General features: G+C 42.3%; 1 protein-coding gene across 1 annotated transcript in view; it reads right to left on the reverse strand.

Annotated features, from left to right (window-relative positions):
* Nucleotides 1-1,773: 1,773 nt before the first annotated feature.
* Nucleotides 1,774-14,701, reverse strand: part of LOC131483194 (cytochrome P450 3A6-like) — a 64,457-nt gene continuing 51,529 nt past the window's right edge. The window contains exons 8-13 of the mRNA XM_058680549.1: nt 11,483-11,610; nt 11,200-11,266; nt 8,105-8,268; nt 6,138-6,364; nt 3,461-3,623; nt 1,774-1,851 (exon numbers count right to left, since the gene is read on the reverse strand). Coding sequence (XP_058536532.1) covers nt 1,774-1,851; nt 3,461-3,623; nt 6,138-6,364; nt 8,105-8,268; nt 11,200-11,266; nt 11,483-11,610 — 827 coding nt within the window. The remainder of the gene's footprint in view (nt 1,852-3,460; nt 3,624-6,137; nt 6,365-8,104; nt 8,269-11,199; nt 11,267-11,482; nt 11,611-14,701) is intronic.

The raw sequence follows: 14,701 nt of genomic DNA on the forward strand, positions 1-14,701 counted from the left end.
ATGCAAGAGGATGTAACATGCAGAATCTATTTAACCATAGTCACCTCTGTGTCCCTGGTCATTGGGAACAGCAATGCTTCATTTTTCAAAATACAAGGGGCACACTCAAGCAGGAGCGTTTTATGATCTGACTCAGGAGAGAATGACTAGGGTAGGGGACACTGACCTTCCTTCTGCTGCTTTCCCAATGCCAAGAGTCTGTACGGTAGAAGTATGTGTCCTGAATAATATCGATATCAACACAATGAGACCAGGAGAGTCCCTCACTGCATTTCTCTGTCTGATCACTGAGTCCACAGAAAGAGAAAAATCATCAAAATGCGTTTAAGGGATAACCCATAACTCTGCCACATGGCACAGAGATTGGGAAAGGAAAGGGACAATTGGGGGGAGAAGATGTCGGGGTAGTTCTTCAGTTCAGAAATACAAGTAGTCAAGAGTGTTGCCATAAAATTCTCTTCTTCACAACTCACAGGGCAACATCTCTGAGGCTGATAATGGGAATGACTGAAACTCAGAAATTTCTCTCCAGAATCCAGCTAGTCACTGTGAGCAGTGAACTCCAGGGATTTGATCTGGAACATTGAACTTACCACATTGTTTATGAAACTTATTGAGCACTCTAGGAAGAAATGATTTGATTTGCACACATCAATGATACATAATAATGAGCCACACTCTGATGTCTCAATACATCTATACAGCATATATTGATCAAGTCAGATTAATTAGCACTGACATTGTACACCACTGCTTTACACTTGGGGCCTTTAATCTCTTCTAGCTCTTTATTAAAAACAAACAAAAAAACTGTTAGTATGAACTGCAGTCACCCAGCAGAATGTGATGTGGAGCATTCACAATTATACCTTCCATTTAGCCATTTTGGGACCTGTTGTCCAATCTTGAAAAACACTAACTCTTCTAATTCTTCTCCACAACTTCACAACAATTTTTATAGATTTTCTTGAAAATAGCCATTATAACTGGCAGGAGATTACTTTCCATTGTAGCTTTGACTTGCATTGCCTGGTGACTTGAAATATTGACAATCTACTCATATTCTTTATTCTATTAATTTCTTAGTTTTTGATCAAGGTACTTGGAGTTTGCTGTTGAGTTCCTTATATGATCTGGAAGATGATGAACAGTGTTTAAATATCCTCTCCCTGTAATATACCTTAAGAATCAATCTGGAATTCCTGAAGTGGCATCACACAGTGTGTTCATGTGGTTGTAAAATGTCAGCCATTGGTTCTCACTGATTCAGTACCATAGATTGCCATTTAAATAGCAAGAATGTATTAGAAGAAAAAAATTTAAAGAAATTGGCATATTTAATGGTTATTCTAGTAAGTACAAGCAAGAAAAAGTACAAATGTCACTACTAGGGTGACCTCATTTATTCAAATCTTTGTTTTCAGTATTATTGGTAAACTACTAAGAATGTTATATTGTGTGATCCAGCTAAGCAAGTGATGAGAAGACTAAAAGAAGAGGAAGAGAGAGGATCAACAAGAACCAGAGTGTTTGAATCTACATATCTGGCACTGATTTAGTCAGCTCCTCTCTATTACACAAAAGAGAGTACTCTGCACATACAGATGGTTGTATGTGCCCATTCCCTGCAATGCTTCCTTGTGTGCCACAGGCTAGCTACAACATTATTTCCAACCATTATTATGAAAATGCATTGAGCTCTCTGGTGGTTTGTGTACATCTTTCATGAACAGCAAAGACGAACTCCACAGATAATCAAGCACAATGTACAGTTCAATTTCTTGACACAATCTTTAGAATAATGGGCTTCTCAGGCTTGAGGATTCCTTGTGTGGTTAATTTAAGGGGCATCTGCAACAATGAAGTAAACATACAAAGGAACAGAAAATTAAACACAATCAATAACAGGAGTAAAACAGAAAAGCTACAAGAATAATGATACTGAAAAATGCTAACATCATTCCTGACCATATGGTTGACACATTTAGAAAAGTCTCATGAAGTTAATTTTTCTATGTTAAAACGTAAATTACTCTTGAGTGGATAACATATTTCAAGTGTATAAATAATTCTGACCTTATGGAAAAGTCAATTGCATTTATTAATGCAAAAGAAAATATGTGCTTTTTGTTTCTAACATTCCCTCTTGTTTTCCAACTGTACTATGAATTGTAAATGCGGGAATTCTGAAGTTCTGAAGAGCTTTCATGAATCCTCTTAACGTCATTCTCAGGGATCCATTCATTTAGTGTGGGAAAGCAGGCAGTAGGTCTCATCTCAGTAAAGACAAGCTGCATCAACTCCTCACAGACATGAGGAAGAGCAGTATGAAGATGACTGGAAGCCTGCGAAGGAGGAGGCATCCCATAGCACGTGTGGCAGAGACCTGCTTTCCCAAGTGATTACTCCATTTCTTCACACACTTAAAAACTTGCACACTGAATTTCAGTTGGTGACCAATTCTACCCTCCTAGGTTCCTCTACAGAAAACATACTGAGGTCAAGGAGATAAATATTAAATGCAACTTAAACTCTAGACATAAGTTCCTTAGGGCCTTCCCTGGTAGGAATTAATGTGCCCATACTCTGTAATGATGCTCTGCCACAGTTGGTCACAGCACCAAATCCAGAGAAAGATGGAAATAGATGAACACTGGACAGCTCCTGACAACCACTGGAACTGGGATTTTTAGCAGCTATTCCACACAATCACATGGTAGTTCAAACCTCTGTTACTGCATTTTCATGGCATTAACAGATGGCATTTGAAGACAGAATCAAGAGGGCTATAAACTGAAACATCCTGGGAGAGGAATTAAAAGCACTAAATCAAAAGTAATTGTAAAAATGATAATATTCACCTGAGGGTTACGAAAGTATGTACTTCAGAACATCAAAATATAACAATTAATTTGCCTTCTAAGGCATAGGCAAAGTCACAGATTAGTTCTCATCTATCTTGATCATCACGTTGAAGTTCTTAAACAAACCTGAACATGTGATGCTGATGATCAAATATAATGAGCTATTGATTCTCACTGATTCTGTTCTATAAATTCTCACATTAATGTACATGAAGGCAGAAGATCATTGTTTACTATGAACATAACAAGTGATTATATTTAAATTTGAAATTCTATTTATACACATCCATTGGAGAAATACAGAGATCTCTTGATAATATTGTTTCAAGTAAATTCCAAATCAAAGTCAAATCATTCTTTAAACATGTTTTTTGCATGCTGTCAGTGGGATGAGCCCCCTAAAACACATTATTGAAGATTTATTCAAGGACAAAAGTGACACTCAAGAGTATAGATTTAGGGAAGCATTCAGAGATGTAGGAATAACCGAACCAAATCTAATGATGTAATGACAAAATATTCTATTCGAACACAACAACATTAGTTTTTTTAGAAAGTTGCCAGAAAAGGATTCTCACTACATGAAGTACACTAACCTGAGTTTCCTCACAAGGCTTGAAGGAGAAGTTCTGTATTAATCTGATGAGAGCAAGTTTTACATTTATGAGAGCAAACCTCATGCCAATGCAACTTCGAGGACCAGCTCCAAAGGGAAGGTATGCATAAGGATTGATTTTGTCCTTGTTTTTCTTATTGAACCTGATTCCACAGCAGAAATGAGCACACATTAGTGATGTGTAGAACCACAAGAATCACTTAGTTTGAGTTATCAATTGGACCTTTGAAATGATTATGGATTGGCCATTCAAATCTTACTGTTACTGAGCTTTAAGAGTTCTAAATTGGACAGCTGTTCCAGTTAGCAATTACCCTCACCACACAGGACTTTTCTGTCTTGTTGGTGAGATAATGTGAGTGCTGTTTAAAAAGACACTTACCTTTGCACCTTACAATTACATTAAAGGTGGTGATGAGCTCACATTTTGGAACACATATGGAAAGTAAGGATGGTGAAAGGAAAAGCAGGTTCCTGCTTCAACTGACAACCAAATGAACATATGTTAACTAAGGAAGAAGATGATGACTCTTAGCATCTAAACAAAACTACCCCCAATTTCTCTCTTCTCCAGCCTCCTTCCCACCTGCTTCCTCCTCATTCTCTTTCACCTTTCACTTCACTCTTTATCTATATACTTAGTTTCTTTCCAAATTCTCCATAAAATACTCTTTGACATTACTCCCCACCAGCATACTCCTTCTCTCTTGCCATAATTGTTTAAGTGAGATACTGACACGACATCTGATGCTATCATACTTTAATGACATCAGTGATATATATCTCTTCAATCGGGCCATAAATTATTTGTATAAAGTTATCATTTATTCATGCAATTCCTGATAGTTGATGGTATTGAGAAGATAATGTTTATATTGGGAAAATGACCATGGAATATTGTTCTTTGATTTTAAAATAGAGCTACAGTTTTGTACAACATTCTTAGATTTCTAGATTTTTTTCTTTTTAAAGATTAACCTATCATTTTTATTGGGAAGTCAGATATACATATAGGAGGAGTGACAGAGAGGAAGATCCCCATCTGCTCTTTCACTCCCAAAGTGGCCACAATTGCTGTAGCTGAGCCAATTCAAAGACAGGAACCAGAAGGCTCCTTTAAGTCTTCCACACGAGTGCAGGTTCACAACGCCCTGGTCCATCCTTGATTGCCTCCCTGGACATTAGCAAGGAGCCAGATAGGAAGCAGGGATTCCAGACATTAACCAGCACTCACATGAAATCCCGGTGCGTGCAAGGCAAAGACTTCAGCTTCTATGCCAATGCACTGGAGCACTATAGGTTGCATTGCTCAAAATATCTTATCAACAGAGGAAGGGCAGTAAATATTTTAGTCGCAATAGCATATCATCAGAGCAATGTAGTGTATGAGAGAGCTGACATAGGTGCTGGGTATTTGTACAAGTATTAGGCCCATGCACTTGCAGTAGAAGTGCCCCCATAGACTTGTATTTCTCTGTTGCATATGGGAATATTTCAAACATTCTCCAGCTTCAACATTGATAACATCCAATGTTCTCATTGTTTGGCCCAAGCACTGACACTTAAAGGTTGGTGACTAATATATAAATAAATTTTAAAAATCTGAAAAAAAAAGAAAAAAAGGGTTGATGACTAAAGCAATCGAAGAGAACCCTACGGACTTATCACTGAACATGAATGAAGCTACAGAAAGTAGAAGTCCTGGCCTCAGGACACAAAGAATTCATGGCTTTGAAAATAAAGGGTTATATGAACACTAATTTACTTGACTTATAATTACCACATGAGCACCCTGTGCCATCAGTAGGGTCAAAATGCCCACAACAAAATTTCTGTCAACAGAAAGCCCATCTGTTGGCGATAAAAATGTCTTCATTCCAAGACTTCTGACTTGCCAGCCAGTGTTCATTTTTCCTTGCCAAAGCAACAATGGTAGCTGAGCAACCATTTCCAAAGTGTACAATGTCCAAAAGCCTGGCCTATATTACTATTCCAAGAATAGCAAACAGCTTTGAGACCCAGTGACTTCACAGTGAAAAAAGGGTTCACTCACTACTAAGTAAGCGTGTGGGTTGCCAGAAGATAGCAAGTAGAACCAGGATCAGGGTACCCAGACTCTCCTGACTTGACTGAATCTTCTGTCCATCCATGATGAGGACTTCTCATTAGCACAGACTGTGGTTTTACAATTGATTTACAGGAAGAGGCCACCAGATTCAAGGTGGAAAGCTTTTCTATAAGTACTGTGACATTTCACAGCCAAAGTAATTAGCATAGGAAAACTGGAAAGAATTTTTTAAAGCCTGTGCACTTAAAATAAACTACAGTTAATAAATTACAGCTAAATGCAAATATTACCCAAATTTGTATCAATAGTCCCTAATAGAAAATTACATAGCATTTTCAGAGCCTCCTGTGTAATTTAAGCTCACCAGATGCAACAACGGTTTGGATTCAAGGATGAAAATTGTACCCTTTCTCCAGTTACCACTTTGGACAATTTTGAAAACAATCATTATTTTTCCATAAGAAAAGCTTCTAAAATAACGGACACAAATGATTCTGTTCTCATGAGTTCCTTGTCTTCACACAAATTTACCACATATGCTTGAGCCAGATTGTTTCAACATAGGTTCCCCTTTCCAGGGATCCTGTACCTTTCAGGGCGGAATTCACAAGGCTCTGTCCAGTACTTCGGATTCCGGTGGAGGACATACATCGGAATTGCCACAATTGTCCCTTTGGGAATGAATATCCCATTTATTTCAATGTCTTTCTTGCATGTCCTCTCAAACCTGCTGCCAACTGGGTATAATCTGAATGATTCATTCACCACCATGTCCAGATATTCCATCTGCATGACAGCATCATATGTGACAAGTGTCTGGGTAGAAAGAAACACATTTTGACAAAATGAGATTTGAAATTAAAACAAATGTGTCCTCCATCCTGTTCAATGAACAGTGCATTCCGATGTGGAAAGTAGTTGTGAACAAGGAGATTTTGAGGACAAACCCCTAACCAGGCCCAGAAAACATACGCATGGCCTTACAACACTCATGCTGCCTCATGTGTATAAAAGAGATAAACATTGGGCATGGTGTGGTTGCCTAATGGCTAAAGAACTCGCCTTGCATGTGCCGGGGTCCTCTATGGGTGCTGGATCTAAATAGGGCAGCCCCACTTCCCATCCAGCTCCCTGCTTGTGGCCTGGGACAGCAGTTGAGGACAGCCCAAGGCCTTGGTACTCTGCACCCGCATGGGAGACCCAAAAGAAGCCCCTGGCTTCAGATTGGCTCATTTCTGGCTGTTGTAGCTACTTGGAGAATCAAGCATCAGATGAAAGATCTTCCCTCTGTCTCTGCTCCTCTCTGTATATCTGACTTTCAATGAAAAAAAAAAACCCAAAAAATGACAAATCATTGTTAAAAAGACAGATGAACAGAGTAGAACACTGTGCTTAAAGAAAATATGCAAAGTAGCAGTCACCTCTCAAAGAGAGTCTACAATACTGCCAACAAACTGGAACATTAAAAGCAAAGAATCCCTTAACCTGCCTCAGAATTTTCTCCTCAAAAATTCTGGTTAGAAACTGCTTTGACCCCATATAAAATATCAGAAAGGGCCAAAATTGGCATGTAGCAGGTGAAGCCACCACTTGCAATGACACCATCCCTCATGAGGGTCAGGAGGTATCTATTCCATTTTCATCCGTCTCACAGATAATGATCTGGAAATGGCAACGCAGTGCATTCCAGGACTTTCTGTCCCGGTCACCATTAAGGGAGATCATAAGCAACTCTGACTCTTGCCTTCATCTTGATGTCACACTTGGCATTGTGGACATAAAAGAGTGGCAAGAACATGAAATCTCTCTCTATCCCTCCTTCTCATTTTTCCTTTCTCTGCATTTGTCTTTCAAAATAAATAAAGAAAGAAAGAGTTTTTCTAAATTGTCCTACTAGGCCCCCATTATTTTTTAATATACACATTAATCTGACAATAAATTCAGGTCAAGTGAGGTTCTACAGAGAAAAGAAAACACTTTCACTCCACATATTATTTCTAGAACAGTCCCTCATGCATAGCTTAAGGCTATGTCTATCTGGCCATCAAACAGCCATGTCACGCTAGATTTCAGGCTCCTTCACAATCGACAGCAAACACTCTGGATCATCTCATGTCTTCTTTAACACTGGTGGTGTGAATGGAGGATGAGAATGGCAGGAAACAGAACACAGTCTTCCGCCCTAGGCCAGTCCTGGACAGCCCAGGCCAGCCTCACTCAGCCAGCAGCCCAACCAGACTAAGTTCAGCCAATGGAAGCAGAGCTAATGACCACAGACTTGAGTAACAAAGACTCCTTCTAGGTGCCATTGTGGATTCTTGTAACTGACATGCAGGACAAACACTGATTTACCAAGTTGTTATAGTTCTGTGAGTAGCACCTTCAGCCCTTTTTCCAAATGAGTTTTTCTCTTTAGATTATTCCTTTACTTGTAAATGAAGTATCTTCACTTCATACTTTGCAAGCAGTCCCCTGAACAGTGCTCTGGAGGCATTCTATCAAGACACTACTCCTGCCCCACAGTGCACCCATCCCAAGTACCACTCATTCACTCACCTTCTTTTTGGAAAAAGCTGCATCAACCTCCTGCTGCAGTTTCTGCTGAACATCAGGGTGAGTGGCCAATAAATACATGATGAAAGAAAGAGTATTGCTAGTGGACTCATAGCCAGCAAAAAGAAAAGTAATTGACTGAGCTACCAATTCTGTATCAGTCAGAGCTAACAAGAGAAGAAAAACATTTTAAGCAAAGTAGGTCATTGTGTATCACCCTATAGTAGATGAAAAAAGCCATATATGAACAGATGTTATTGTACATCAAGTTAAGCTACTGCCTACAGAGACAGCATTGCATTTGACTGCTGGATTCACATCCAGGTTCCTGATTCCAATTCAGCATTGTGGTAGTGATTCTGGAAAGGAATAAATATATGGCTACACTACTTGGCTCCTGAGCATGCACAGGAGATTTCCAGGTTCCTGGATTATCCCTGCCCAGCCCCAGCCATGGCAGCCATGTGTGGAATCAACCAGTGATGGAGGAATACTCACTCTCTGGTTCCCACTTTAATTCTTATTTTAAATAAATAAATACTTAAAGGAACAAAAAGATTACAAAAGTTTCAAAATTCTTGTAGGAAAAAAATGTGTAAGTACCCAGCAGGTTGGCTCAATTGGCTAATGCTTCACCTCCCATTGCCAGCATCACATATGGGTGCCAGGACTTATCCCAGCTTTTCTCCTTCCCATCTAGCTCCCTGCTTACAGCCTGGGAAAGCAACAGAGTAGGATCAAAGGTAAGGGTTATGCAATTGTATGGGAGAGTATGAAAAAGCCCCTGACTCTCATTTTAGGATTGGCTAAACTATTGCCATTGTGGCCCTTAGAGAGTGAATCAGTGGTTCAAGTCTTTTCTGTCTTTCCTTTACTCTGTAAATCTGATTAGCATTTCCAATAGACATTTTTAAAAAGAAAAAAAAAATAAAGAAGAAATTCAATGTCAACAGATGAATGTTATTCACACAGTCAGGAAAAAAATATTTCCTTGAGTTCACTTTATCCCAGCCTATCCCATGCACTGCTATCCTCTCTTTATTACACTATCCTTATCACCAATTCAGTTAGGTGATGTTAGGAGAAAACTTCCCTGTCACACATGCACAGTGCAACCAGTACACCATTTGGATAATATGCGGTAGCATTGTCCTTAAGGAAAATACATTGAATTCTTTTTTTATATATTTTATTTTTTTTTATTCATTGATTACATTGTATTATGTGATACAGTTTCGTTGGAACTGGGAATCACCCCACCCCTCCCCCCGCCCTCCCCCCATGTGGAATATTCCAGCTTGTTGCATATCCACTGATCAAGTACAGTTGAGATTCCCTCTTTGCAAGCATAAACTAAACATAGAGTCCAACACCTTATAGTCCAATCTAGTTCCTCAGCTTCCTGGGGAGACCCTGACCAGTCCGAGGGCAGAACCATCAGATTATCAACCCGATCAATTAAAGGCTCCAACATACCCTCAGCATGTTGCTCGGGGTTTGTGGTCCTCAGCCCCGAGCTGAGTCAGGAGGCTCTATGTCCCAGCCCTAGTGCCAGGCCTTCCCCCTGCAGCTCCCACTCAAAGTCGTTGCCCCACTGGGAGACACACTGCTCCACGCCTCCGTCCGGGTTAGTTGACTCTGCTGAGCTGTGTCTTGCCTCTTGGGCTCAGGGCCTCTGCGCCACCTCAGGCCACAGGTCCGCAAAGTCTTGTCTTGCCTCTTGGGCTGGGGACCTGTGCTGCACACTGTGGGGGTCTCTATCCTGGGCCCTTGCCTCCTGTGGTTTGGAATCTACACCCTAGGCTGGGTTGGAAAGATCCGTCAAGTTCTTCTCCCTGGAATTCCCACTCAAAAGAGTTGTCCCACTGGGAGATGTACTACAGCGACTCCGCTGCCAGGCCAGCAGGCTTTGCTTAGCAGCCTCCAGCTTCTATTGGCTGGGAGAACTTGCCCTAGGGTTCTGCAGAACGGGCTTTAGTTCGGGGTCTCCTGCTGAGCTGAGCACAGCAGGGGATCTACTCGAGTTCACAGTCCTGCCCTGCCCCCTTTTCAAGGCTTTTCTTTTTTCTTTCTCTTTTTTTTTTTTTTTTTTTTTTTTTGCACTTTCTCAAAGGTGTTCCGCCGTTGGGAGCAGAGCCATGGGAGTCATGTAGCCATGCTTTCACCAGCCTGCACCTCTGTCCAGGGAGGTTCTACCAAGTGTTGCCCTGCTCCTAGTGCTCAGGCTGAGCCCAGCAACAGTTTCCACTGGAGTCTCTTGCAGCTAGTCAACCATTTGGAGCTGAGTTGGGGATTACTGTAACCGGGTCCCAGAGCGCAGCTCCAGTCCCCTCTGCAGTCTCTCAAAGCTGCTGACCTGCTGAGAGGCACGTTTCTGGGCAACCCCCCCCACACTTATCTTCATGGGTTGATGCCCCCTTTGTTTAATCCAGTAGCCTCCTTTAGGGTCTCCTGCACTCCAGTGGTCGGTGCCCCTGTCGGTGTGAACGCCTGTCCTTCTAACCACCTTTGTCCTCCCTGGAACGGCTGAGATTCCGCTGCCTTCCCCCTGGCTGGGATCGCTACTCATCAAAATTCTCATGGCGTGCTGTCTCCTCTTGTTTCCTTTTTATGGTTGTCTCTCCACGCTGTGTAGATCTTACTTCAGCGAACTCTAGTGACCTTCCTACACCTATCCCCACAGTTCTGCGTCTTCTGGTTTGTTTCTCTGCTGGATTAATTACCCTCTGTTCCCACTCGGCCCTACACCAGCTCTCTATGGTCGGCCATCTTCCCACACATAGAGAATACATTGAATTCTACTTAAAATATTTGAAAACACTGAGTGTAAAATAATAAGACTTTACTGTATAAAAACTAAAGGATGTTTCACTTACGTATATGTGAGTTAAATTAAGGGGACAAGAAGGGGCTACAGATAAAATTGTGGCATTTAGAATGTAGTCCAATGATGAACTGCACCTAGGAGCTCATGAAAAATTCAGATTTCCAGCAACAATTACACAGGACAACATGGAAATTCTTCAGAATTCTGAAAATAAATCTACCATCTGACACAGCCATTTCTCCCTCTGAGCTTCCCATGCATTCTTGGTTACCTTTGTAGGAATCAACTTCCTTGGAATTCTGGGAGTTAATCAGGAGTTGTAGAAAGTCCACACGGTGCTGAAAGAGAGGTCAAAGACAAGATAACTCTAAGTCAAAGTCCAGCCGGAGCTCAGCACTGTGGCTTCTCTTTGAGGAGACCACACTCAAGTCTAGAGGTCTGCCTGGAGTGGCCTGAGTCATCATCTTAATGCTATATCTCAAAACAATCATATGGCTGAAACCCCAAAACCTGGGGAAAAAAGAACATCCTCATGCAAGTAGCATCAGATTTACCTTTTTGTTATCTTTGAGACGTTCTTCTTTAATCTTTTCAACAAAGGTTTTCAAAAAATCTGTAACATCTCTGGGGTACCTACTGATATTCAATGCTTCACATACTGGAGTAAGGAAAGGAAAGAGTGCTACAGGAGAAAGAAAAACAGAAATTATAATGAAAAGCAAAATTTATGTGACACAATTACAATCTCTGAATCAGGACAGTAAAAGTCCTCAACGTTCTCAATAAGGAAGCATTCCCTCAGCATTTTCTTTAGTTTTCCAGAACAAACACTGAGCAATTGCACAACCACATACAGAGACCATTGCTAGAATGGACCATCAATGACCTTTTCTCCATTTTGCAATGAAAGGGCCTTGGACTGAAACTCACTGGATAGAATGGCACAAGTGACTGCAAACGAAGAACAGGGTACTGAACACATTCCTTAAAATGAACTGTAGACCCATGGTGACGCAACTTAGAAAACAACCAAAGAGAAATCTAATCAGAAGTGCAATGACCAAGAGCAAAAGAAGAGACAGGCACAATGAATATTATAATGCCTCTCCCACAAAAAGAAGTAAAAATTTTTATCAACTGTGAAGTAAACTGAGGAATACATTGAGGAAATGAGGGATAAAGAATTTTAAAACTGACATTCCTTTGCTGAGATGGTGAGGGGATGGGGAGGGGTCTGTAACAGCTCATGGGAGTCTGAGGATATGGGCTTGGTAGGGAGAGGAGGGCATATCACAGCGGGGCACATGAAGGCCTTAGAGTTCACATCTAAGCAGGCAAGCAAACCTGGAGAATTCCTCATGTTCTTGGTGCCAGGTGAGGTGAGGATAGGGGCAGGCAGAGCCACAGGGCAACATGCTGCCCTGGTGAGCTGGCTGACCAGGCCTGGAATACTTCAATAGGCATGAATTATGGGTGGGTAAAGGGGTAAAGCAATAGGCTAGCACATGTACCAGGAGCTTGGGACTTTGGTGGGCAGGTAGAGCTCTGGACCAGCACACCACTCACTACGCTTGCAAAGGTTGAGCTGGAGAACACAGGCACTGATGGACACAATGATTGTGGATTCATTAGGGAAAGGGGTAAAGGGATATGGGGAAGGCAGGACCACTCAGGGAGTTTGTTGCAGTAAGAAATGATTCCTGAAGAACTCCCAGCAACAAGACCATTGTACTTGAGAGCTGACCATATGGAGGGAGAGGCTAGGTCTGGGTCTGACTGATGGACTGCAAAATGGCAGAACTGAGTTGGGCTTGTTAGCATGAAACACTGCTGACCACCACATGCCAGCTCACACAAAAGCAAGGGCTAGGGTCCTTCCTGGCAGGATTAGATCACAGTATCTGTTAGTGCCATCATAGGGGAAGGGTAACATTAGGCTGGCCCGTGACACCAGCACAATAGAGAAGCAGGTCCAGGGGTCGATTCTGTGGGCGATATGTGGGCCTAATCCTGTGGAATCACAAGTACTGCTGGTTAGCCAAAGATTTGCGATAGTGCTGGGCTGAGCTAGGCATGACCATGAAACCTGCCGGCACTCATGGATAGTGGGGGTAGGAACAGACACAGCAGGTTCCAGTTGCAGCACCTGTACATGCACCACAAAACAGGGTATGGGGCAGACCAGGCCAAAACATTAACCAGCTCATGAAAAGGCTAGGATGAAAGGGCAAGCTATGCCAGGTATGGATCTATACCACCTGGCATGTGTGGGGTCTAGGTCTGGAATTGCACAAGGTGAAGAACTTTGGAAACTCCCCTGGTGGGCCATAGTTCTCGCTAGTGAACACATGTCTCAGGTCTGGATAATGGCCATGCTTTGCATGGTAGCTCCACCCAATGACAAGTGTGGAATGGTTTTGAAAGGCTGTGGAACAGGCAGGGCCAAGCAAACCTTAACGAAATGACAAGTGCAAAAACTATGCAGTAGTTTGGGTCATGCCAGGCTTGACTATTATACCTACCAGTTTACATGAGGAAGAGATGGGAATAGACTAAGTAAGGCCTGGATGCAGCACTGCCTACAAAAGTTGTGAGTAGGGCCAGCCAAGTCAGGCTAGGCTATGGCATCTGAAGGCAAAGTACAAGCTGAACCAGAGCAACCAGTGCCATGCACATCATCTGTGCCTGGGAACAAGCCTGGTTGCAGAGTTCAGGGGATGCCCAGGCTGAATAATGTCATAGCTGGTGAGTGTAAGGTTAGAGTGGGGGCTGTAATCTGGTCTGGACATGGCTGTAATGTACCTCAGCAAGGGTGTGGACTACATATGGTGTGTGACAGACTAGATTACAATTCAGAACCCACTGGTGCTCATGAGAACCAGGGTGGATAAAGGACAGCCATGCTTGAACCATGCCTGGGTGTGGACCAGGCTTTGGTGGGCTAAGCACCCAACAATGTGTGAGGTCAGGTCAGGAAAGGCCATTATTCCTGTTAGGATAGGGCATATTTTAAGTTGGCTGGGCATGGAGCCACCTGTATGTGAGAGACCTGGCACTGGAACAGTATCTGAGGGAGGAGCTTAGGGAACTCCTCTGTTGGTACACAGTCCCTGCAGGTAAACACAAGATTCAATGCAGGAAGCAGCCAAGACCAGGCCAGTTTATGGCTCAGGTCTGGGGCAAGCCAGGATGGGCCAATTCATATGACCCTCTGGTGAATCTGAGCACAACAATGCAGTGTGGGTTGGACAAGTTGGACCACAATACCAACCAGTTCACATTATGGCCAGGATGGGAGGAGGAAAGCAAGGCTGAGCCATGGTAGAACACCAACTAGCAAATGCCGATGTGAGGGGCTCATGCTAGACTGTAAAACATTTAAAGCAATAAAGAACAGCACATAGTGATCAAAGAATCCAAACAGCAAGAAGAGATCAACTGACAGGTTTATTAGGAATTTTTTTTATCTCTAAATTTACTTGTTTTTTCTCTTGCTTTTCTTTACTACTCTGGGTAAAACAGTGCTTTGTTCAACTTCTTTTAAAAAATAGCTTTTTCCTGAGAACCAGGACGGGAGGCAGACCTGACTAGACAGGTGCTGATACCCACTGGCAAGAGTGTGGGGTACAGGGTGGAGTCAGCTGAGATGAGTTAGGCTTCAATGGCCAATTATGTGTACAAGAGCTGAAGGGAAGGTAAAACAGACTGGAACAATCCATTGCACATGCTGGCAGACACAGAAACTAGGACTCGGGTCCAGCTCAGTGGAAGTT

This window comes from Ochotona princeps, chromosome 24 (genome assembly GCF_030435755.1).
Source record: "Ochotona princeps isolate mOchPri1 chromosome 24, mOchPri1.hap1, whole genome shotgun sequence".
Classification (NCBI taxonomy): domain Eukaryota; kingdom Metazoa; phylum Chordata; class Mammalia; order Lagomorpha; family Ochotonidae; genus Ochotona; species Ochotona princeps.